General features: G+C 41.2%; 1 protein-coding gene and 1 long non-coding RNA gene across 4 annotated transcripts in view; one reads left to right on the forward strand and one right to left on the reverse strand.

Annotated features, from left to right (window-relative positions):
• The window catches only part of HPSE2 (heparanase 2 (inactive)), a 727458-nt gene that overhangs the window by 16224 nt on the left and 688008 nt on the right, over positions 1–23226 (reverse strand). For all 3 annotated transcript variants that reach the window (XM_025274425.3, XM_025274427.3, XM_025274426.3), the window contains exons 10-11: positions 13263–13408; positions 5901–6047 (exon numbers count right to left, since the gene is read on the reverse strand). In XM_025274425.3, coding sequence (XP_025130210.1) covers positions 5901–6047; positions 13263–13408 — 293 coding nt within the window. The remainder of the gene's footprint in view (positions 1–5900; positions 6048–13262; positions 13409–23226) is intronic.
• LOC123331313 overlaps positions 12392–23226 on the forward strand; it is a 72042-nt gene continuing 61207 nt past the window's right edge. The window contains exon 1 of the long non-coding RNA XR_006547869.1: positions 12392–12489. This is a non-coding gene — a long non-coding RNA (uncharacterized LOC123331313). The remainder of the gene's footprint in view (positions 12490–23226) is intronic.

Here is a 23226-nt window from a genome sequence, read left to right on the forward strand (position 1 = left end):
AATCAAGAAATAGCACATTAAACTTTACGTTGAGACTTTCCCTCTAATTTGTCTACTTGGGTTTCCTTAGTTCTTATTCGTTATGGGACCACATTCATTAAGAATTTAGCCAGATTAGTTGCCACTGCAAGTTAGAGTGCTGAAGAGAAACAGTTTTGTCTGGCACAAATAGGATCTCAATCAAGTTGATGAGTGGATGAGGATAGGTACCCTCATTTCCCTGGGAAGCCTCCTCTGACAGCTTCTTTCCCTCTGAGGAGGGGGTCCATTAGGTTTAGGGAGCTGGCAGTGTCTGTGTGCTCTGGGTCAGAATATAATATGCTGAGAGTGATTTTTAGAGACCTCGAATCAAACCAACTTACAGTCACTCCTGGTATTCAGTAATCTTTGTTTGAGAAGAGCATAGAAGAAACAGAAGGGAATTCTTCCATCTAGTTGAGAAAAAAGTGGTTTTCACTAAAATTTTGTGACTTGGAAATGGAATCTTAAAAACAGCTCAGAGAAGACCTTTTGATGAGGATCTGAAGTTAGGATTTTTGAAGAAAAGTTAATGGACCTGGGATGAGTTAGCCTAAAGAAGAGAAAACTGATGGCTCACCAAACTCTTTTCCAATCAACTCATAAAGTATCATGAATACATAATATATTATATTCATAATTCTAAGATGGAATGACCTCAGTGTCATGACAGAGATTGGCCATCCAATGTATATGTATATATATTTGTAAATAGTGTATGTTTGTCAATATCATTATAATTTTATACTACCTGACTTTTGGGGTAGTGCAGTGTTGAAGAAAGTACAGTTGACACAGGAGAACTGGACGCTAGGTACTTTCTATCTATCAGTTACTAGCTGTGTCACTCTTCAATAATCACTTAGGGCCCTAAAATTCAGTTTCTTCAACTCTAAAATGCTTCTTGGTGCTGTTTATTATCTATAAAGTCCCAGTCACAGGCACAGCTGGCCCCAGTGTTCTTATAAAATTAAATGTTCAGACAGGATTGAAACTGTGGGCCCTCCTTTCCTAGGGGTCTTTAGACATAGGGCATCTTCTGGTCCAGATGTCCTAGTCACAGACTGGGGGCAGGGGAGTGAACCAGACCACCTCAAAATGTTAGCCCACCACAGGTTTCTTAGCATCAGTGTGGCAGGGTAAAAGAGCCAGCGTGATGAAAGTTGTTTCCTTCTTTTCCAGTTTTTGGATCATTCTCCCTCCAAATGGAACTGAATATGACATGGAGGGAAAAATGCTGGGATCTGACCAAACCTGCTCCTGGTTTGACTTTCCCCTACAAAGTGAGTCCTCCTGTGTTTTTGTTTTTGTTTTTTTAATTAATTTACTTTTTAATTGAAGGATAATTGCTTCACAGAATTGTGTTGGTTTCTGCCAAACATCAACATGAATCAGCCATAGGTATACATATGTCCCCTCCCTCTTGAAACTCCCTCCCACCTCCCACCCCATCCTACTTCCCCTAGGTTGTTACAGAGTCCTGGTTTGAGTCCTCCTGTTTTTTGATACAACTTGCCTTCTTTGGCCCAACTTTATGTTGCCTTCCTGTTTGTTGAAAGACATTAGAGATATTTATGTCTTGGGAGACATGATTCCCTAAAGGATGGTGTTCATTGATTTGTGATCACATGAGGCATTGGGCAGATTCCCTAGTGGATGGTAGAGCTTCGCCAAAGGTGCTGTTAAACTCACCTAGAGGGGGAATTATTACTGTCTTAGGTGTGAATGGCTACTCCTTCTTTCAGAAAGATGAGAAAGCAGTGAAAATGGCAGGGGAAGGACCTGCAGCTAGAGATTTTTGGAAAAGAACTGGTCTGGTATTACCACCACTTTCTCTTATAGCATCGTTTCTTTGTGTGGCCTTTTGATGGCTTGAAGAAGCTACTCTCCTGGTGACCATAGAGACTACAGGCTCCAAAAGTGAAGTGGGAGTTGAGGGGAGGGGAATGGAAGAGAATAATAGAATCTTAGAGTTTGATGGGAAGCAGTAATCTTTCACCTCAACCTCCCACTGAGTAAGGAATCTTAAAGCACCCCTGAGATGGCCATGTTGCTTATTCTTTGATTAATAGTCTACCTCCTAAGGAAGCCTGTCCTGTCCCCAGTTAAACCAGGCAAGCCTTTGAAAAATGAGCTTATTTTGTGGTGAGCTCTTTCTCTTTTAAATTGTAGTCCCTGGTTTTCTGTCATTTTAGAGGATCCTAGGCCAAATCTGTTTCCTTTCACTTAGAAGTCCTTTGAATATCCAAAGAAAGTCCTCACAAGTTACCTTATTTTTCTTGTCTAAATCAAATCTCCCCATTTTCTTCAGCCATCCCTGAAGAATATATACTCCAGACACAGAACAGCCTTCTCTCATCCACACTGCAGTTTTCTAAGTTTCCCTGCTTCTATCCCATAGGGTACAGGGATAGGGTACACTTTTTGTCTGGTTCCTCGAGTGAGAACAATCTCTTACCTAAAGAGTTGAGATTTGAGTGGTGGGTCTCTTGACTAGTTTGCTCACCGAGATGAGAAACAGGAACCTTCGCTGAGGACCTGGATGCCTGGACTAGGCCTTTTGAGTGGCCTCAAGGCTGTTACCTATAGAATACCTGACGACCCAGTGCCCCAAGTTCACATGCCACTACCCTTTCAAAGACCTGAACTATTTCCAGCCTTGACGGCAATTCCAAGAGAAGGGGAATTACCCCATGTTCTCTACTAATTGAAAGAGTTTGCCAGTATCTCCCTGCTCCTAAAGCCCCAGGCCAAAAGGCCCCACTGGTAGCCTAACTGGCACACTGATTTGCTTTATATCCTCTTCCTGGTTGCTACTGACAGGAGCAGCTACAGGTTCCCAGAGCTTTCCATCCCTGCTCTGAACTAACATGGCTTCAGGCGACAGCAGGTATTAGCAGGCCAAGAACACAGAATCTGGCCCCAGAGGCTTATAAAACAGAGAAGGAGACACCAAAGGCTGAAGTCACTTCCTAGCATTTCCTTTCATCCTTTCCTGCAGAGTTTGCTGCAGTGAAACGGCACCTTTCCTGTGAGACCCGCATCCCAGAACCACTGAGGGCTCTTACTAGTTCTTACTAGCAGTTACTGAGCGGGACAGTGGGACGCGGGCACTGAGCAGGTACACGGCAGTCCCTGTCTGGCAGCCTGCAGTCAGAGATGGCGCAGCGTGTTCTCTCAAGAATGAGAGAGGCATTAAGTGAGCAGTAGCTCACAGGAGGAGGAACCTGCTTGGAGGAGTGAAGGGCCCAAACTTCCACAGTGAAGCAGTGGCAAGATTAGGGCTGGATTCCAGTTCTGTAGACTTTCAATTTCAAACTCTCTTTAATACAATATAGGTATAATCATATGTGAGTGTCTGTGGGTATATATGCATGGATGTGTGAAATTTTTATTTGTAGAAGGCTTCATTTCACCCATATGCTCTAACTTGATTCTCACAATAACCTCGTCTGACAGGTGAGCAAGCTGAGGTCACACAGGTAAATGGTAGCAGCTGGATTTATAGCCAGACTTCCTGGTTCCAGCTCCCTCTTCTTCTAATTGCGTGACATTGCTATTTAATTTCAGTTGGTGTTATCAAATTCCTCTTCAGGACCCTTGTGGAATGAAATTCTCTTTTTCCTGTCCCTCTCTGACAATCTAATAAAGCCATTACATAGCTCCTCAACAATATGATGGCAAGGTGAGGTAAAGATAGCATAACTGGGAATGCAGCATATCGGTAGCCACTGAGAGTCACTTCAGTCACTTTAAAGACAGAAGCAGGACAGAAGCCAGGATGTGGGCAGTTCAAACATCAGAGCTGTAATCCTGGAGGCAGGAATGTAGAGTTGGGCAAACAGGGTTAGAGGTTTGTGCCCTTGGGTGATGGAGAAACAAGCTCATAAAATGATGCCGCCTGCCACCATTTCTGCATGTTTCATGGTTTTGCATTGATTCAAGTCTTATCGTTTCTTTTTATCATAATCTTAACAAATGTCTTATCCACATATTATCTTAAAAATCTAAGAAGATGCCACTTTTGAAGAACATCCTTAGAGCAGTTATTCTTCTCTTCATCCCCAACTGGCTAGAGGTCTGAGGTGAGGAAAAGGAAGGCAATGAGTATTTACTGAGCATTTACTATGTGTCACGAAATTTATATAGAAGAATTCATCTGCTCCTCTCCACAGAAAAAATTTTACAGCTCCAAAAACTGAGGCTCACAGAGATCAAGTAACTTGTCTCAGGACATACAGCTAGCAAGTGGTAGAGCAGGGATTGACACCTTAGCCTGTTAGACTAAGGCCTTTGGTTAGTTTCTTCCATGCGGTACACGTGGTCTTCTGGACACAGGGCAGGCTCAGCTGCCAATCATCTTGGGTTCTAAAGGACCTGAACGATCACAATCGCTGTTGTGCCGTCACCTCTCTGCCGGATGTGACTTTGCAGATCATGACTGAATGGCAGTGCAGGACTTAAGCACGCAGGCCTCAGAAGGTCAGACCAGGACGAGCATTTTAGAGCTGGAAGGGACTTTACCATATATATAATGAATTTTGCAGATGAGAAAACTGAGGCCTGAGGATTAGGACTAAAGGATTTGCCCAGGTTATTTAGTGAACCAGAACAGCGTCTTGGGCCTAGAATGAAGACCAGAAACTCAGCACACCAATCGTGAACTACTGGGAAATGGAGAGAGGGGATGAAATACTCGAGAGTTCTGCTGGGATAGGTTGGCTTGAGAGTAATGGACATGCAGCCAGAAAAAAAGAGCCAGTCTGTGAACCGAGACTGCAAATAACAAACGCAGGGTGGGCTAAAGAGACTCAGTAAGTGACTTCCCAGATTGTGTTTTGTTCCCATCGCATACAGTTGGAAACCAAATGCAAGCCACCAAGGTTGCAATGAAATGGCGAACAATTACAGCGAAAATAGTTGTGGGCAGCTGTGGGAGTTCAAGCCACCTGCTCCAAGTTTACAGCTTTGTTAAACTTGGTAAACATTAAAAGTGGAATGGGAGCGCTCCCGGTCTGTACAGCACTCATGTCCTTCCTGGGAGGCCTCCCTCCAGGATGGGGTGGCCCAGAGCTGCCTTCTGTTGGTGGACGTCAGTGCTGCCAGAGTCTCTAGATGAGACTGAGGGCAGTATCGAGTGTCACAGAATCATATAGTTACAGAGTTTGAAGAGACTACAGAGCTCCCAGAATAGATAAGGAAACAGTTCCAGAGAGGAGAAGTGCCCAAAGTTATAAAGTTGGGGCAGAACTGACTTTTATTTTTTCTTACAGTATTTTATTTCTTTCTCCAGGTTTTTATTCACATTTATTTTTTATTAAATTAAAAATTAATCCAAATGAATCCCAAATTAAATCTTTTAGTTAAATCCAAAATTTTAATTTATTAGAACTGACTCCTGATCTCTGAACTTCTGAGTTTTGTCCAGTGCTCTGTCCTTTAGAGGTGCTCTACCTCACAAGGTTTGTAGATGTTGACAAATTGTTACAGTAGTATAGAATGCTCCCTTGGAAGGGACGTGGTTCTTAACTACCACTGTTTCTGGTTGTTAGATGACTGGGGGCACTATTAGCATCTAGTGGGTAGGGACCAAGGATTCTAAATAGCTTGAAATGTGATCATCTGGCATAATGCAGAGTCCTCTAGTCCCGATATCAAGAATGCCCTTGTTGAGATATATTTAGTCCATCATTTGAGTTTATTGTTGGGGACCCCAAGCCTAGAGGGGCTGGGAAGAGCTTGTCTAGGGTGCTAAAGGGAGTAAGCAGTCCCTGAGTAAATGAGCAGCAACCTTGGTGCCCTCAGCAAAGTGGCCATCCAATTCCCTCTACACCCAGTTCCTACTGCACTCCCTCCTAAGCTGTTTCTGGGCTGGCACTTACTTGGACTTCAGGCCCTCCTGTCCATAGGGCTGCAGCAGATACTGGTGCACGAGCTTGTCCCTGAGAGTCCCAGCCAGTTTGATTTTCTTTCTTGATCGGTGCAAGTTGATGATAAAAAGTGTAATGGACCCTCGAACGTAGTTGTGGCTGATATCCAGAGAGAGAGAGGGAAAGATGGAAATAGTGGTCTGTTAGATGCTTCTAAATCATTTATGGGCTGCACAGAACAGGAGTACCCCAGGAAAGGGCATTTACTTCATGATTCTTGGCCATCCTGGACTTCGAAAGACAGAAAGGCCTTCTTACTGTGGTTTCCTGCAAAGAAGATACCCACTTCCCACCATGTGCCTTTTGTTTTTGCTTAAATATATTACAATGATTTTAGAAAACAAAGTATCTTTTTCTGAATATGGAAGGCTAACTGGGAAAAAAAGGCAAAATATAGAGAAACGCAGAGAAGGAAAAGAAAAGTCCCCCATAATCCAAGTGTTTTAAGATATGATAACATTTTGGTTGACAACCTTCCAGTATTTTTAGTTTAATAATTTGACAAATATTTACTGAGTTCTTTGACACATACATATATATTTCTCAGTTTTTACATAATTGGGATCACATTGTTAGCATGTTTTTTTTTTTTTAAGTTCATGAACATCTTCAACATGCTGCCATGTTATTGTATTATATAGTCGTCTACTTATAAAAGAATGCTAAGTTCTTCATTCGTTGAAATTTATTTAACTAGCCTCCTCCTTTGGGGACATAGTTGTTTTTAATTTTTTTGCTATTATAAATTATTGATGAAGGACTTTATTTACATAAACTTTTGGACATCATGATTATTTCAGATAAAGTACCGGAAGTTGTAAACACTAGGTCACAGGGGATGCAGTGCATGATTCCTCATCAAATCTGCTGCTTCATTCTCAGCGGGGCTCCTCCCTGTGGGAAGATTTTTTTGTCCCTGCTCTGTTGAGCCTGGCGTGATCACACGGCTGGTGTTGGTCAATGCAATGTGGGTGGATATGTTAAAACCTCTGGGCCGAGGCTTTAGTAAGCAGTCCATATTTTGCCACGTCTCTTTCCCCTCTGCCAGAAGTCTGACAGTGTTCTTGATTAAGGCTGCTCTATTGATCTGGAATGAGGATGATATGGAGCAGAGCCACAGATGAGCCGTGACAGATGAGTAGTGTGAAAGAGAAATACATTTTCTTAGTGAAAGCCATGGAGATTTGCAGTTCCTTCGTTATCACGGTATAACCTCGCCTATCCTGACTAAAACATTTTGATAATACTGATATTATCTAGAAAGCTTGCATCAATTTGCTCTGATCACCTATGCGTGAGAGCACCCATTTCCACATATCCCTAGGAACATCAGATATTAATAATAACCTTTTAAAAGGTTACAGTTTAAGGTTTAAACTATCACCTCTCAAACCCAAGAGGTGATAATGGGATTTCAATGTTGTATTAATTTGTATTTTAAAAAAATTCACACTGAGGCACAGTATTTTTCTTATTGGCCTCTTTGCCATTTCATTTCTTCCTTTGTAAACTGACTGTTCATGTCCTTTGCCTGTTTTTCTATTTATTTTTAAAAACTATTTATTTATTAAAGATAGTGATTCTTTGTTTTCAGATATATTGCAAAATTTCCCCCAGTTTTCTTTGACTAATTCATTTTGTTTACATTGTACTCTGATGTACAAAAATTAAAAGTGTTTAGGTAGTCAAATTTATTAACCTTTTTGATTTCTACTTTTGCTGTTTTATCTACTCCATGATTATAAAATTATTCACTGTTTTGGAATCCTTCTAAACCAGTACAGGACGTTCAGAAGCCTGAGAGAACTACATGCTTGTACGCAACAGCCTTTAGCATTATCAACAAGATTGCAATGATTTCCTTCTCTCTTGTAGGAAAAAGGGCTTTGTTTCTAAGGGGTCCCTTAGGGCCCCCTCTAGATGGGTTAATGAGAGAAAGTAGAAAAAATGGCCTGGTCCTGCCTTCAAAGGAGGAGTTCCAAGAAACTCGAAGTCAACTGAGCCCAGAGGAAAATATCATTCTCTGCAGAAAGAGCACACCTCAGCCTCTGAGTCACTCATCTATGCCTCTAAAGGTGCTAATTAACAGTTGAGTGACCAACAGCAGGTTAACACAATAACTTAGATTTGAAAAAATATGGTTTCCAGGGCTCATTCCATTATTTAATCCATTTGTGATTGTATCTGAGAATCGATATTTAAAAAAAATCTCAGTATATTTGGCAGATGGGTTTGGTTTGGGAACTACTTGCCTAGAGTAATCTGTTAAGATTATGCGATTAATTCCCAATGTATATCATTTTGGCTGTGTGTCTGATGATTTTTCTTGCATCTGTAGGAGGGTACATTATTGCATTCAAGGCTTTTTGGATGCCTGCACTGATATTCTGAAAAATTATTAAGTGATAAATTATTAAATGACCCTTCTATTTAGTCCTCTGGTCCTTCTTCTCAATCCCATGAAGCATGTGAACCAACTGTTGGAGCCAAATGAGTTCAATCAGAAGAGAATGCCAATTTATTTTGAGTGGTCTTGTGTCATCAGAGACCTGAAGAAAGATGCTGCTAGCCGATGTCAGCATTTACCATTACTGAAAGTGAAAGTCACATTGTATCCAACTCTTTGCGACCCCATGGACTACACAGTCCATGGAATTCTCCAGGCCAGAATACTGGAGTGGGTAGCCTTTCCCTTCTCCAGGGGATCTTCCCAACCCAGGGATAGAACCCAGGTCTCCCACGTTGCGGGTGGATTCTTTACCAGCTGAGCCACGAGTGAAGCCCAAGAATAGTGGAGCAGGTAGGCTATCCCTTCTCCAGCAGATCTTCCCGACCCAGGAATTGAACCAGGGTCTCCTGCATTGCAGGTGGATTCTTTACCAACTGAGCTATCAGGGAAGCCATTACCACCATCATTAAAAAAACACCAACTATTTCCATTGGTGGGCTTTAAGTTGTGTGCAAAACTGAAGAAGACACCATTAACTACAGGTACTCTAGGCTTCAAAGTGTGAGCAAAAATAGGCAAGCAAGGGTACCAATTTTCACAGACTGTGGTAAACTCTTCTGCTAACTATCATCAGACAATCTTCTCAAAGGCCAGCAGCCCAGGAGGAGAGAGCTGCGTGCTTGCGTTTATGAGTTTCTCCTCTGCAGAGTTAGGGCAGAATGAGCCTTTGGAGACCGCAGAGGAGAAGGGCAGGATGTGGGGAAGTGGTGGGTGGGAGGGAGACCTGAAATCACAGCATTGCTTCAGGGAAAGCTATCTTTTCAAGCTGCTTGGCAGTGGTCTGATTTCCATTTCCATAGTTCCCTGGGGGAGACAAACCAGCACTGAAAGCCAGCTCAGACACCAACTTGCAGAGGCTCCCATAGGGCTCATGGAGCCTCCTCAGGGAGGGCCTGACACTGAAGACCCCCCTGTCATTCCTTTTTGCTGCTTGGCTGGTGGGCAAGGACGTTAAGCAGAGGCCTTTTAGCTGTGAAGACACATTCTTGGCTGGGTAATGCAGCACCAACCTGAAAGTACTATGTTGAGAATCCAGATTCCTGAAGAATGTCCATTCTCTGCCGACAGAAAAATAATCTTGGAGGAGTGTCTGCTCGCTAAGAAAATGGGGTCTTATTGAAGGTGTGGCCTGGAGGCAACTGCTGACCTTCTGATGTCGTCAAGTCCAGGTGGCTTTTGGTTCTCCTAGTTAATGCCTTTTCTATCTGGTAGAACATCTATCTTGCTCCATTGTCTCACTCACAGTGAGACTTTTTCACTAGCAGAAAAGGCCTGTATCTGGAGTTCATCTTTCCGGCTGTTCTTTTGCGGCCTGACATCTCTGTGTTGCCATGGGAGGAGGAGGAAGTGAGTCAGGATGGGGGCTGGAATTGGAATATCATGGATATAAGAGGTGAGGGGTGTCATATTGGGAGGTGCCTCTTGACTTATAGATGAAAAACAGTCCTTATTCTAGAAATATTTCCAGTGAAGCTGGGAGACTAGGAAAGGGAAGGGAGGATGATGCTTTGAAATCCATGTCCATTTCCAGTGAAAGTCTACGTATTTGAAAACTGGGTTGGTCCATTTTCTCCAAATCTAATTCAAAGTTTTTGGGTTTGGTAACAGTCAGGCCATGTTTTGCCAAACATCTTTTCCCCAATTTCAAAGCCCCTGTGTATTTTAAGGGAAATTTAATCCACATGTTTTTGATTCATTTACACTTAACTCATCAAAATATTGTTTTGTAAGAGCCATTTGATGTCCAAGAAGCCTCAGCAACCTTTTTATGAGTCTTTAAAAAAACTTCTTCTGAAAAACAGGAAGTCGTGCTTTGCCAACAATAAACAAACTTGAACCCCAAAAGACTCAATTTTTCTTCAGTATCCACCAGGCTCCAATTGGTTCTAAACTTGGCTAAGGATCTCAGCTCCTCCCCAGATACATACATTGTGTTAGCAGAATGGTTTATAAAAAGACTGTTTCCTAGTCAAAACCTGTTTGTTCTCTGAGTAAGAAGCCTTAGGGTGAGAACTGCTGTGCTGCCAGGTCCTAATTTGTTGGCTCTAGAACAGAAAGCAGAAAAGCACCTGCTAGTGTTGTTATCCTAAATCAGTTATAAAAGACAATGCTTTACTAGGTCAGAAACAACCCACAAAGTAAGAGATGCCATGAGAAGCAGTGAGGTATTCAAGTAGAGGTTCATGACTATCAGGGAGACTATAAAGGGAATTTCTATGTTATACAGGACAACAGGCCAAAGATCTCTAAGGGTTCTTTCCAAATATAAAATTCTTTATATTATTAATGTTGCTATTTGTATATACATGTGATACTGTAGAACCTTTGGAATTTAATACGATTACACTAATGCAAATAATCGGCAAGAGGCTTGGCACATAGCAAATGTTCAACTTATACTTGAGTGCAGGAGCTATTTTAAAAGACCTTTTTTTGGGTTATACTATCAATAAACTTATATTTTCTCATCAATCCCCTGTTTTGACCAAGGATATGTACTTTTTGACTGGTCAAGACTGAACAGCATGAAGCTAACATGCCCACTCTGGGACGTTTTTGTGACCTTGGTCTCTTTGGCTACAAATAAACCAAGTGGATCAGGAGTGCTTCCTGATAATGTTGTGGAGGGTGAGGGGGCTCAGACAGGGAATGCGGCTTCCTACAGAGAAAGGGCAGAGACACTTCTATCCTTGTGCGCATCTGTCTAAGGCACTGGACACCCACTGACATGGAGGAGATCTGCAGACTCAGCCAGCTTATCCTTAGCTAGCTCAGTGTGTCTACTGGGGGCTTTCTTCTCTAATAAGAACAAAAAGACCTTCACCCCAGTAATCTAAGGTCATTGGTGACATAGATTAGTAAAGTTGTTTCTTTTGTTTTTCTTTTTTAATAGGGAGGAGGGATGGAACTGGCAGAAGCACAGTTTCCCCGGAGAGGTTCTGGAATGACTTCCCATAGAAAGTACAGGAGATCTGATGATGGAGAAAGAATATTGAATACAATGAATGATTTTATGCTGGTGAATGCAAAATTCTTAAGCACTCCACCAAATCCCTTTCTTCTGGCCAATGTGGTGACCACAAAGGGAAAGAGAGCTAGAAGTATAAAGCATCAGTGATGCCCTGATGCCCTGTTTCTGCATTCATTCATAAAACATTCACTGACACCTTCTTCAGGCCAGTCACTCTGTGGGATGCCAATAATACAAAAATGCATGAAGCACTGGCCCTGAGTGCATGGTATATTCAGAATATCAGTGACAACTTCCCACAAGAATGTCAAAGAGCATCAGGATGAACACTGGGATGAAGCCAAGTGAGGAGACCTCTCTGAGGACCCCCGAAATTCTGCTAAGCCCATGGCTTGGCTACTGACATTTTCTCCTGGGTCCGCAGAGCCATAGTATAAAGGGCACTGACTGATATGCTTCCCAAAAGAGACAAAAGGTGCCAAGAGAACTTTTCCTCTCTTGAAGCTGGGAGTCCACTTTTTGGGTGGTTACCTCAAGGCCAGAGTGGAGACAAGGAACACAGTGTTCCCTTGTATGTTGATCAGATAACTCCAACCAAGGCCATAAAGCAGTCACTCTCTGTCAGCTATTGGATTGAGCTTCCTGTTGAGCAAAAGGGACGTTGAAAGCCTCTGGCCTCTGCCCAATTCAGCCTCCTCTCATCCACAATAGGCACTTGTATCTATAGACAAGACAACTGGCCCCTGGCCCCCTTGTGCTCAGAGTGATTCTTTGAAAAATCTTATCAGGATAAATTAATTGGCATGGCTCCTCTGTCATCAGGGAGGGGAAGGGGCATCTGTTGTAACCTGACCACGGGGACTCTTTGTGCTCTCCACTGCCGGTGATCAGCCCTGATAGGCTCGCTGGAATGAAGGTCTGGCTGGAGGCACTTGCTTCCTTCTTCCTCACTCCCAGTCCACACAAGGTTTCTCTGCCTTAAGAGAAAGGGTTCTTATTTCCAGGGCTGCCTACTCTGCTCCTTAAATTGGAAGCGATGTAAGAAAGCCATATTTGGTCAGGTGGGTTTTGCTTTAGGCTCTGTTTTAAGTTTTTATCTTATGATACTCATGTTTTAAAATATTTTATCTGCTAAACTTTATGTACTAATTATGTTTCCTGCTTCTTAAAAGACAACCCCAATAACCTCAGCTTCAGATGAAAAAGAGGATAACCATCCCCGTTACTGTGCTGATCGTTCAAGGTTTGGCCCCCTAAAAAAAGGAAGCCCAGATTTATTTTATTTAACCGTCTAACCTTTAAAATAGCTGAAATGGTTTTCAAAATACTGAAACGGCTGTAAAGCTGACATGCCTAGCTTTGGGCACTGCCAGCTTGGGATGCACTGGTACATGGTTAGGTTTCTAGTTGTACAGCTCTCCAACACGCATCTTAGAAAAGTAGGCTTATTTCCTCTAGCTTTGCTGGTATATCTTAGGAACAGATTTTATATCTCTACTTTTGGTTCAGGCGTAGGCACACAAATAAGCCTCCTGGGCATTACATCAACCGGCTGAGAGAAAATGCTCAATAAAAATTTGTTGGATGAAGAAGTAAATAAAAATGACATGTATCTTTATGAACATTTTATGAATAATTCCTCTAAGTGTGAGAAAGGGGTTTTACTTGGAGAAAAAACTGTTTATCAGAAATCATTTGAAACTTGCAAAGAGTGGGTCTAGTGAATCCAGAAGCAGTTTTCAGTGTCCTGAAGGGGTCCAGTGCCGTATGAAGTTCTCAAACGGGCCTAAAAATTCTCAGGGGTGGTCTCTGTGCCGTCTCTCTGAACACTTACTTGTGGTGGTTAGTGCAGTGAGCATAAATCCTTAGTTTGTCCCGGATCACTCGGCCCGGCCGGGGCTTCCGCTGGAGCCCAGCCACATGCACGGCCAGGACTTTGGGGCCGATCAGGCGCTTGTAAAGGAGAGAGAGCCAGTAGTCCTGAAGGGAACAGAGAAAGAGAGTCAGAGAGCGATATATACTCAAGTGTTCTGAGTAAACATACAAACACAAAGGCCAGAAAGCATTTCATACCAGGAGTACAGGGAATCAGGACGGGAAGACTCTAACCCTGTAAGCAAGGTCAGCACAACGAAGCACTTGGCTTCAGTTCATATGAAATGGGCACTATCTAAAGAGGCCTTTGGAACCGACCAAATGAGGAAATGCCCATGGGGCAAATCCAGAGTGGCACACAAAGCAAATGAATCAGTTTTTCACATATAAAAGAACAACAAGCTAGGGCCTTGAATTTTCAACTTTCTTTCCCTATGACTTTTACCTTTGGCACAGACGGTAAAGAATCTGCCTGCCATGCAGGAGACCCGGGTTTGATCCTTGGATTAGGAAGATCCCCTAGAGAAGGGAATGACAACCCACTCCAGTATTCCTGCCTAGAGAATCCCATGGACAGAGGAGCCTGATGGGCTACAGTCCATGGGGTCACAAAGAGTCAGACAAGATTACTGAGCAACTAACACACAAATGTTACTTTCATACTGGTTTATGACTTCTGTTTAATTATAGAATGTAAGGTTTCCAATCTTTTAGGATTGTCACTAATATGAGAATCCAAAATGTCATCTTCCAAATATTGTCACTAAAGACGTTTCTGTGGTGGGAGGAGGATAAAGCTCCTTCAGACACGAGACCAGAGTCCTGAAGTGAAGCCATGTGAAAGTCGCTCAGTCATATCTGACTCTTTGCGATCCCATGGACTATATAGTCCATGGAGTTCTCCAGGCCAGAATACTGGAGTGGTTAGCCTTTCCCTTCTCCAGGGGATCTTCCCAATCCAGGGATTGAACCCAGGTCTCCCACACTGCAGGTGGATTCTTTACCAGCTGAGCCATGAGGGAAGCCCAAGAATACTGGAGTGGGTAGCCTATCCCTTCTCCAGCAGATCTTCCTGACCCAGGAATTGAACTGGGGTCTCATGCACTGCAGGTGGATTCTTTACCAACTGAGCTATCAGGGAAGCCCAGAGTCCTAATTCCAGAGTCAAAAATGCAAACAGTAGAATGCAAACCATGGTGCTAATTCTTGGTCATCCTCAATAAATCTAAACTAAAAAATTTAGTTCTTTTAACCACATCAGGGTCCACTTGTAACTGATTAATAAATACTGAATCTGTAATCCACACATGTATTTGAACTTACAAAGGCCTATTTACTGCCACCTTAATTTCTACTGTTGCTATTATCATGTTTTATTTTTATATTTGACACACAACATATTTTGTATTTGTTTTGTGTTTGCTTTTAAATCCTACTATGGGGTAATGACTTAAGTGTTTATAACTCATCACATAAACAGGGCCTCCTAGTTTGTTTAGGAGCTTCCTCCTTCCCCGCCAATTCTGGAATCCAGTGGACATCCTACTGAGTGCAGGCATGCTATTCAAGATCTTAAAGACATCAACTTTGTTTTCTGAGCCTTCATCTTTTCAGTCAGAAGCCTCTTAATAATCTGCCCCCCTCCAACTTTTTTTTTTAATTTTATTTTATTTTTAAACTTTACATAATTGTATTAGTTTTGCCAAATATCAAAATGAATCCGCCACAGGTATACATGTGTTCCCCATCCTGAACCCTCCTCCCTCCTCCCTCCCCATACCATCCCTCTGGGTCGTTCCAGTGCACTAGCCCCAAGCATCCAGTATCGTGCATTGAACCTGGACTGGCAACTCATTTCATACATGATATTTTACATGTTTCAATGCCATTCTCCCAAATCTTCCCACCCTCTCCCTCTCCCTCTCCCACAGAGTCCATAAGACTGTTCTATACATCAGTGTCTCTTTTGCTGTCTTGTACACAGGGTTATTGTTACCATCTTTCTAAATTCCATATATATGCATTAGTATACTGTATTGGTGTTTTTCTTTCTGGCTTACTTCACTCTGTATAATAGGCTCCAGTTTCATCCACCTCATTAGAACTGATTCAAATGTATTCTTTTTAATGGCTGAATAATACTCCATTGTGTATATGTACCACAGCTTTCTTATCCATTCATCTGCTGATGGACATCTAGGTTGCTTCCGTGTCCTGGCTATTATAAACAGTGCTGCGATGAACATTGGGGTACACGTGTCTCTTTCCCTTCTGGTTTCTTCAGTGTGTATGCCCAGCAGTGGGATTGCTGGGTCATAAGGCGGTTTGGAATCTCCACACTCTTCTCCGTAGTGGCTGTACTAGTTTGCATTCCCACCAACAGTGTAAGAGGGTTCCCTTTTCTCCACACCCTCTCCAGCATTTATTACTTGTAGACTTTTGGATCACAGCCATTCTGACTGGTGTGAAATGGTACCTCATAGTGGTTTTGATTTGCATTTCTCTGATAATGAGTGATGTTGAGCATCTTTTCATGTGTTTGTTAGCCATCTGTATGTCTTCTTTGGAGAAATGTCTATTTAGTTCTTTGGCCCATTTTTTGATTGGGTCATTTATTTTTCTGGAGTTGAGCTGTAGGAGTTGCTTGTATATTTTTGAGATTAGTTGTTTGTCAGTTGCTTCATTTGCTATTATCTTCTCCCATTCTGAAGGCTATCTTTTCACCTTGCTAATAGTTTCCTTTGATGTGCAGAAGCTTTTAAGGTTAATTAGGTCCCATTTGTTTATTTTTGCTTTTATTTCCAATATTCTGGGAGGTGGGTCATAGAGGATCCTGCTGTGATGTATGTCAGAGAGTGTTTTGCCTATGTTCTCCTCTAGGAGTTTTATAGTTTCTAGTCTTACGTTTAGATCTTTAATCCATTTTGAGTTTATTTTTGTGTATGGTGTTAGAAAGTGTTCTAGTTTCATTCTTTTACAAGTGGTTGACCAGATTTCCCAGCACCACTTGTTAAAGAGATTGTCTTTAATCCATTGTATATTCTTGCCTCCTTTGTCAAAGATAAGGTGTCCATATGTGCGTGCATTTATCTCTGGGCTTTCTATTTTGTTCCATTGATCTATATTTCTGTCTTTGTGCCAGTACCATACTGTCTTGATGACTGTGGCTTTGTAGTAGAGCCTGAAGTCAGGTAGGTTGATTCCTCCAGTTCCATTCTTCTTTCTCAAGATCGCTTTGGCTATTCGAGGTTTTTTTGTATTTCCATACAAATTGTGAAATTATTTGTTCTAGCTCTGTGAAGAATACTGTTGGTAGCTTGATAGGGATTGCATTGAATCTATAAATTGCTTTGGGTAGTATACTCATTTTCACTATATTGATTCTTCCAATCCATGAACATGGTATATTTCTCCATCTATTAGTGTCCTCTTTGATTTCTTTCACCAGTGTTTTATAGTTTTCTATATATAGGTCTTTAGTTTCTTTAGGTAGATATATTCCTAAGTATTTTATTCTTTCCGTTGCAATGGTGAATGGAATTGTTTCTTTAATTTCTCTTTCTGTTTTCTCATTATTAGTGTATAGGAATGCAAGGGATTTCTGGGTGTTGATTTTATATCCTGCAACTTTACTATAGTCATTGATTAGTTCTAGTAATTTTCTGGTGGAGTCTTTAGGGTTTTCTATGTAGAGGATCATGTCATCTGCAAACAGTGAGAGTTTTACTTCTTCTTTTCCAATTTGGATTCTTTTTATTTCTTTTTCTGCTCTGATTGCTGTGGCCAGAACTTCCAAAACTATGTTGAATAGTAATGGTGAAAGTGGGCACCCTTGTCTTGTTCCTGACTTTAGAGGAAATGCTTTCAATTTTTCACCATTGAGGATAATGTTTGCTGTGGGTTTGTCATATATAGCTTTTATTATGTTGAGGTATGTTCCTTCTATTCCTGCTTTCTGGAGAGTTTTTATCATAAACGGATGCTGAATTTTGTCAAAGGCTTTCTCTGCATCTATTGAGATAATCATATGGTTTTTATTTTTCAATTTGTTAATGTGGTGTATTACATTGATTGATCTGCGGATATTGAAGAATCCTTGCATCCCTGGGATAAAGCCCACTTGGTCATGGTGTATGATCTTTTTAATGTGTTGTTGGATTCTGATTGCTAGAATTTTGTTAAGGATTTTTGCATCTATGTTCATCAGTGATATTGGCCTGTAGTTTTCTTTTTTTGTGGGATCTTTGTCAGGTTTTGGTATTAGGGTGATGGTGGCCTCATAGAATGAGTTAGGAAGTTTACCTTCCTCTGCAATTTTCTGGAAGAGTTTGAGCAGGATAGGTGTTAGCTCTTCTCTAAATTTTTGGTAGAATTCAGCTATGAAGCCGTCTGGACCTGGGCTTTTGTTTGCTGGAAGATTTTTGATTACAGTTTCAATTTCCGTGCTTGTGATGGGTCTGTTAAGATTTTCTATTTCTTCCTGGTCAAGTTTTGGAAAGTTGTACTTTTCTAAGAATTTGTCCATTTCTTCCATGTTGTCCATTTTATTGGCATATAATTGTTGATAGTAGTCTCTTATGATCCTTTGTATTTCTGTGTTGTCTGTTGTGATCTCTCCATTTTCATTTCTATTTTATTGATTTGATTTTTTTCTCTTTGTTTCTTGATGAGTCTGGCTAATGGTTTGTCAATTTTATTTATCCTTTCAAAGAACCAGCTTTTGGTTTTGTTGATTTTTGCTATGGTCTCTTTTGTTTCTTTTGCATTTATTTATGCTCTAATTTTTAAGATTTCTTTCCTTCTACTAACCCTGGGGTTCTTCATTTCTTCCTTTTCTAGTTGCTTTAGGTGTAGGGTTAGGTTATTTATTTGACTTTTTTCTTGTTTCTTGATGTGTGCCTGTATTGCTATGAACTTTCCCCTTAGGACTGCTTTTACCATGTCCCACAGGTTTTGGGTTGTTGTGTTTCATTTTCATTCGTTTCTATGCAAATTTTGATTTCTTTTTTGATTTCTTCTGTGATTTGTTGGTTATTCAGCAGCGTGTTGTTCAGCCTCCATATGTTGGAATTTTTAATAGTTTTTCTCCTGTAATTGAGATCTAATCTTACTGCATTGTGGTCAGAAAAGATGCTTGGAATGATTTCTAGTTTTTTGAATTTACTAAGGCTAGCTTTATGGCCCAGGATGTGATCTATCCTGGAGAAGGTTCCATGTGCGCTTGAGAAAAAGGTGAAATTCATTGTTTTGGGATGAAATGTCCTATAGATATCAACTAGGTCTAACTGGTCTATTGTATCATTTAAAGTTTGTGTTTCCTTGTTAATGTTCTGTTTAGTTGATCTATCCATAGGTGTGAGTGGGGTATTAAAGTCTCCCACTATTATTGTGTTATTGTTAATTTCTCCTTTCATACTTGTTAGCATTTGTCTTACATACTGTGGTGCTCCCGTGTTGGGTGCATATATATTTATAATTGTTATATCTTCTTCTTGGATTGATCCTTTGATCATTATGTAGTGACCTTCTTTGTCTCTTTTCACAGCCTTTGTTTTAAAGTCTATTTTATCTGATATGAGTATTGCTACTCCTGCTTTCTTTTGGTCCCTATTTGCATGGAAAATCTTTTTCCAGCCCTTCACTTTCAGTCTGTATGTGTCCCCTGTTTTGAGGTGGGTCTCTTGTACACAACATATGTAGGGGTCTTCTTTTTGTATCCATTCAGCCAGTCTTTGTCTTTTGGTTGGGGCATTCAACCCATTTATGTTTAAGGTAATTACTGATAAGTATGATCCCGTTGCCATTTACTTTATTGTTTTGGGTTCGAATTTATACACCGTTTTTGTGTTTCCTGTCTAGAGAATATCCTTAAGTATTTGTTGGAGAGTTGGTTTGGTGGTGCAGAATTCTCTCAGCTTTTGCTTGTTTGAAAAGCTTTTGATTTCTCCTTCATACTTGAATGAGATCCTTGCTGGGTACAATAATCTGGGCTGTAGGTTATTTTCTTTCATCACTTTAAGTATGTCTTGCCATTCCCTCCTGGCTTGAAGAGTTTCTATTGAAAGATCAGCTGTTATCCTTATGGGAATTCCCTTGTGTGTTATTTGTTGTTTTTCCCTTGCTGCTTTTAATATTTGTGCTTTGTGTTTGATCTTTGTTAATTTGATTAATATGTGTCTTGGGGTGTTTCGCCTTGGGTTCATCCTGTTTGGGACTCTCTGGGTTTCTTGGACTTGAGTGATTATTTCCTTCCCCATTTTAGGGAAGTTTTCAACTATTATCTCCTCGAGTATTTTCTCATGGTCTTTCTTTTTGTATTCTTCTTCTGGGACCCCTATGATTCGAATGTTGTAGCGTTTAATATTGTCCTGGAGGTCTCTGAGATTGTCCTCATTTCTTTTAATTCATTTTTCTTTTATCCTTTCTGATTCATTTATTTCTACCATTCTATCTTCTAATTCACTAATCCTATCTTCTGCCTCTGTTATTCTACTATGTGTTGCCTCCAAAGTGTTTTTAATTTCATTTATTGCATTAGTCATTATATATTGACTCTTTTTTATTTCTTCTAGATCCTTGTTAAACCTTTCTTGCATCTTCTCAATCCTTGCCTCCAGGCTATTTATCTGTGATTCCATTTTAATTTCAAGATTTTGGATCAATTTCACTATCATTATTCGGAATTCTTTATCAGGTAGATTCCCTATCTCTTCCTCTTTTGTTTGGTTTGGGGGGCATTTATCCTGTTCCTTTATCTGCTGGGTATTCCTCTGTCTCTTCATCTTGTTTAAATTGCTGAGTTTGGGGTGTCCTTTCTGTATTCTGGTAGTTTGTGGAGTTCTCTTTATTGTGGCGTTTCCTCACTGTGTGTGGGTTTGTACATGTGGCTTGTCAAGGTTTCCTGGTTAGGGAAGCTTGTGTCGGTGTTCTGGTGGGTGGAGCTGTATTTCTTCTCTCTGGAGTGTAATGAAATGTCCAGTAATGAGTTATGAGATGTCTATGGTTTGGGGGTGACTTTGGGCAGCCTGTATCTTGAAGCTCAGGGCTATGTTCCTTTGTTGCTGGAGAATTTGCTTGGTATGTCTTGCCCTGGAACTTGTTGGCCCTTGTGTGGTGCTTGGTTTCAGTGTCGGTATGGAGGCATTTGATGATCTCCTGTCAATTAATGTTCCTTGGAGTCAGGAGTTCCCTGGAGTCAGGGTTTGGACTTAAGCCTCCTGCTTCCAGTTATCGGTCTTATTTTTACAGTAGTTTCAAAACTTCTCCTTCTATACAGCACCATTGATAAGACATCTACGTTAAAGATGAAAAGTTTCTCTACTGTGAGGGTCACTCAGAGAGGTTCACAGCGTTACATGGAGAAGAGAAGAGGGAGGAGGGAGTTAGAGGTGACCCAAATGAGATGAGGTGGAATCAATAGTGGAGAGAGTGGGCTAGCCAGTAGTCACTTCCTTATGCGCACTCCACAACTGGACCACTCAGAGATGTTCACGGAGTTATACAGAGAAGAGAAGGAGGAAGGAGACAGAGGTGGCCAGAAGGATAAAAGGGGGGAATGAAAAGGAGGGAGACAGATCCAGCCAGTAATCAGTTCCCTAAGTGTTCTTCACCGTCCAGAACACACAGAAATTCACAGAGTTGGGTAGAGTAGAGAGGGGTTAGGGAGGAGACACAGGCGACCTGGTGAAGAAAAAGGAGAGTCCAAAGGGAGAGAGAGCAGCCAAGCCAGTAATCTCGCTCCCTAGTGAAAAATGGGTCCTGAAGATTGGGTTCTTAAAGGTACAAAATTGGTAACAAATACATAAAAGAAAAAATTAAAAATCTAGAGTAGAGTTTGGAATTTCAAAAGTACGATGTTAAAGAAAAGAAGAAGGAAAAGAAAGAGAGAAAAAAACGAACAAAGAAAAACAAACAAGGTCGCGAAAATTATAAAGAAAATACAGGTACAAAATTGATATCTAATACCAAAAAGCAAAAATTAAAAATCTAGAGTAGAGTTTGGAATTTCAAAAATACAATGTTAAAAAAAAAAAGAAGAAGAAAAATAAAGAGAGAAAACAAACAAACAAACAAACAAAAACAAACAATGTCACAAAAATTATAAAGAAAATACAGGTACAAAATTGATATCAAATACCAAAAAGCATAAATTAAAAATATAGAGTAGAGTTTGGAATTTCAGATATACGATGTTATATAAAAGAAGAGGAGAAAGAAGCAGAGAAAAAAAAAAGTCACAGAAATTATAAAAAAAAACTATAGGTACAAAATTGATAACATATACCAAAAAGCTAAAATTAAAAATCTAGAGTAGAGTTTGGAATTTCAAAACTACAATGTTAAAGAAAAGAAAAAAAAAAAAAAGGTCAAAAAATTCTAAAATATATATATGAGAAGTTTGCTGAAGAAGAAAAAAATAGGGACTTTTTTTGTTTTTTGCAAAGTAATAGGTTATAAAAGTGAAAATTAAAGGAACAATAGAAGACTTAAAAAATTTTTTTTTAATTTAAAAAAAAAAGGAAGAAAGAATGATCGTAAAAATAGTAAAAATATATCTAGGACTTTCTCTGGTTTTGTTGTGAGTATTGTGTGCTCAGTTCATTTTTGGCTAGTTCCTTGGTCTGACGTATATTTCTCAAGATCTATAGGCCACTTCCTATGTAGTCTGTAGTAACCACAGGGTTTTAATCTATTGCCTGTAGCTTTCAAGGCGTTTCCCTCTGTTATAGCTTCTTCTGTTTGCTGGTCTCTTCAGTGTCTGGTTTCCGCCCTGGCACAAAGGGGACGGTGGAGGACACTTTTTTTTTTTTTCTTTTATTAGGCTCACTTGTTCAGTCGCGCTGTGGGGAGGGAGGGAGGGATGCTGCAAACAAATAACACTGGCGTGCGCTCGCAGTGCCTCAGCACACTGGGTCTGCCCCTACTCATGGCGCGTGTAGCCTCCCTGCCCACACTGCTTGGGCTCTAGGTTGTTCTGCCGGGAACAATCAGAGGCCGGCCCAAGGAAGCGTGCACCTCCCAGGTCCAAGCTGCTCAGGTTCAGGCGCTCGGGTAGTCCTCAGAGGCGCAGTATCAGTTGGGCCCGCGTTTTGTGCTCTTCCCAGATCCGAGCAGCTCAGGTGATGAGGTGTTTGGCGGGCGCCAATGCTGCGACTAATCGCCTCCCCACCACTCGGTTATCTGGGTGTAAAACCGGCGCACCTTCTCAGGCAGATGCTGACCGTCCAGACCCTCAAGAAGTTTTAGTTAGCAAAGAAGCCTGCTTACAGTTTTATAGATAATGTCTCTCTGGGGCTGCGATTGCCCCCTTCCGGCTCTGGCTGCCTGTCACCGGAGGGGGAAGGTCTGCAGCCAGCTATCTCTGTTCAGTCCTTTGTTCCGTGCGCAGGCCTGGCGGTGTCTTAGGTTAGGGCTGGCTTTTCGCGTGGTGGATATCCCACAGTCTGGTTTACTAGCCCAAATTATTTCGCTCAGATAGCGCTCAGGGTATTTAGGCCAGATTCTTACTCTAAGTGATGCAGCCCGCGCCACGCCTCCCTGCCCAGCCCCCGCTTGCTAATGCCGTGTGCAGGCGTCTGTGCTGCTTCTCCTCTGGGGGAGTTACCGTAGGGCTCGCAATCTGCGAGTTTTAATTGTTTATTTATTTTTTCTCCCTGTTATGTTGCCCTCTGTGCTTCCAAAGCTCGGCACAGATTCGGCAGTGAGAAGGTTTCCTGGTGTTTGGAAACTTCTCTCTTTTTAAGACTCCCTTCCCGGGACAGAACTCCGTCCCTCCCTCTTTTGTCTCTTTTTTCGTCTTTTATATTTTTTCCTACCTCCTTTCGAAGAGTTGGGTTGCTTTTCTGGGTGTCTGATGTCCTCTGCCGGCATTCAGAAATTGTTTTGTGGAATTTACTCAATGTTTAAATGCTCTTTTGATGAAT

This window comes from Bubalus bubalis, chromosome 23, assembly GCF_019923935.1.
Source record: "Bubalus bubalis isolate 160015118507 breed Murrah chromosome 23, NDDB_SH_1, whole genome shotgun sequence".
Taxonomy (NCBI): domain Eukaryota; kingdom Metazoa; phylum Chordata; class Mammalia; order Artiodactyla; family Bovidae; genus Bubalus; species Bubalus bubalis.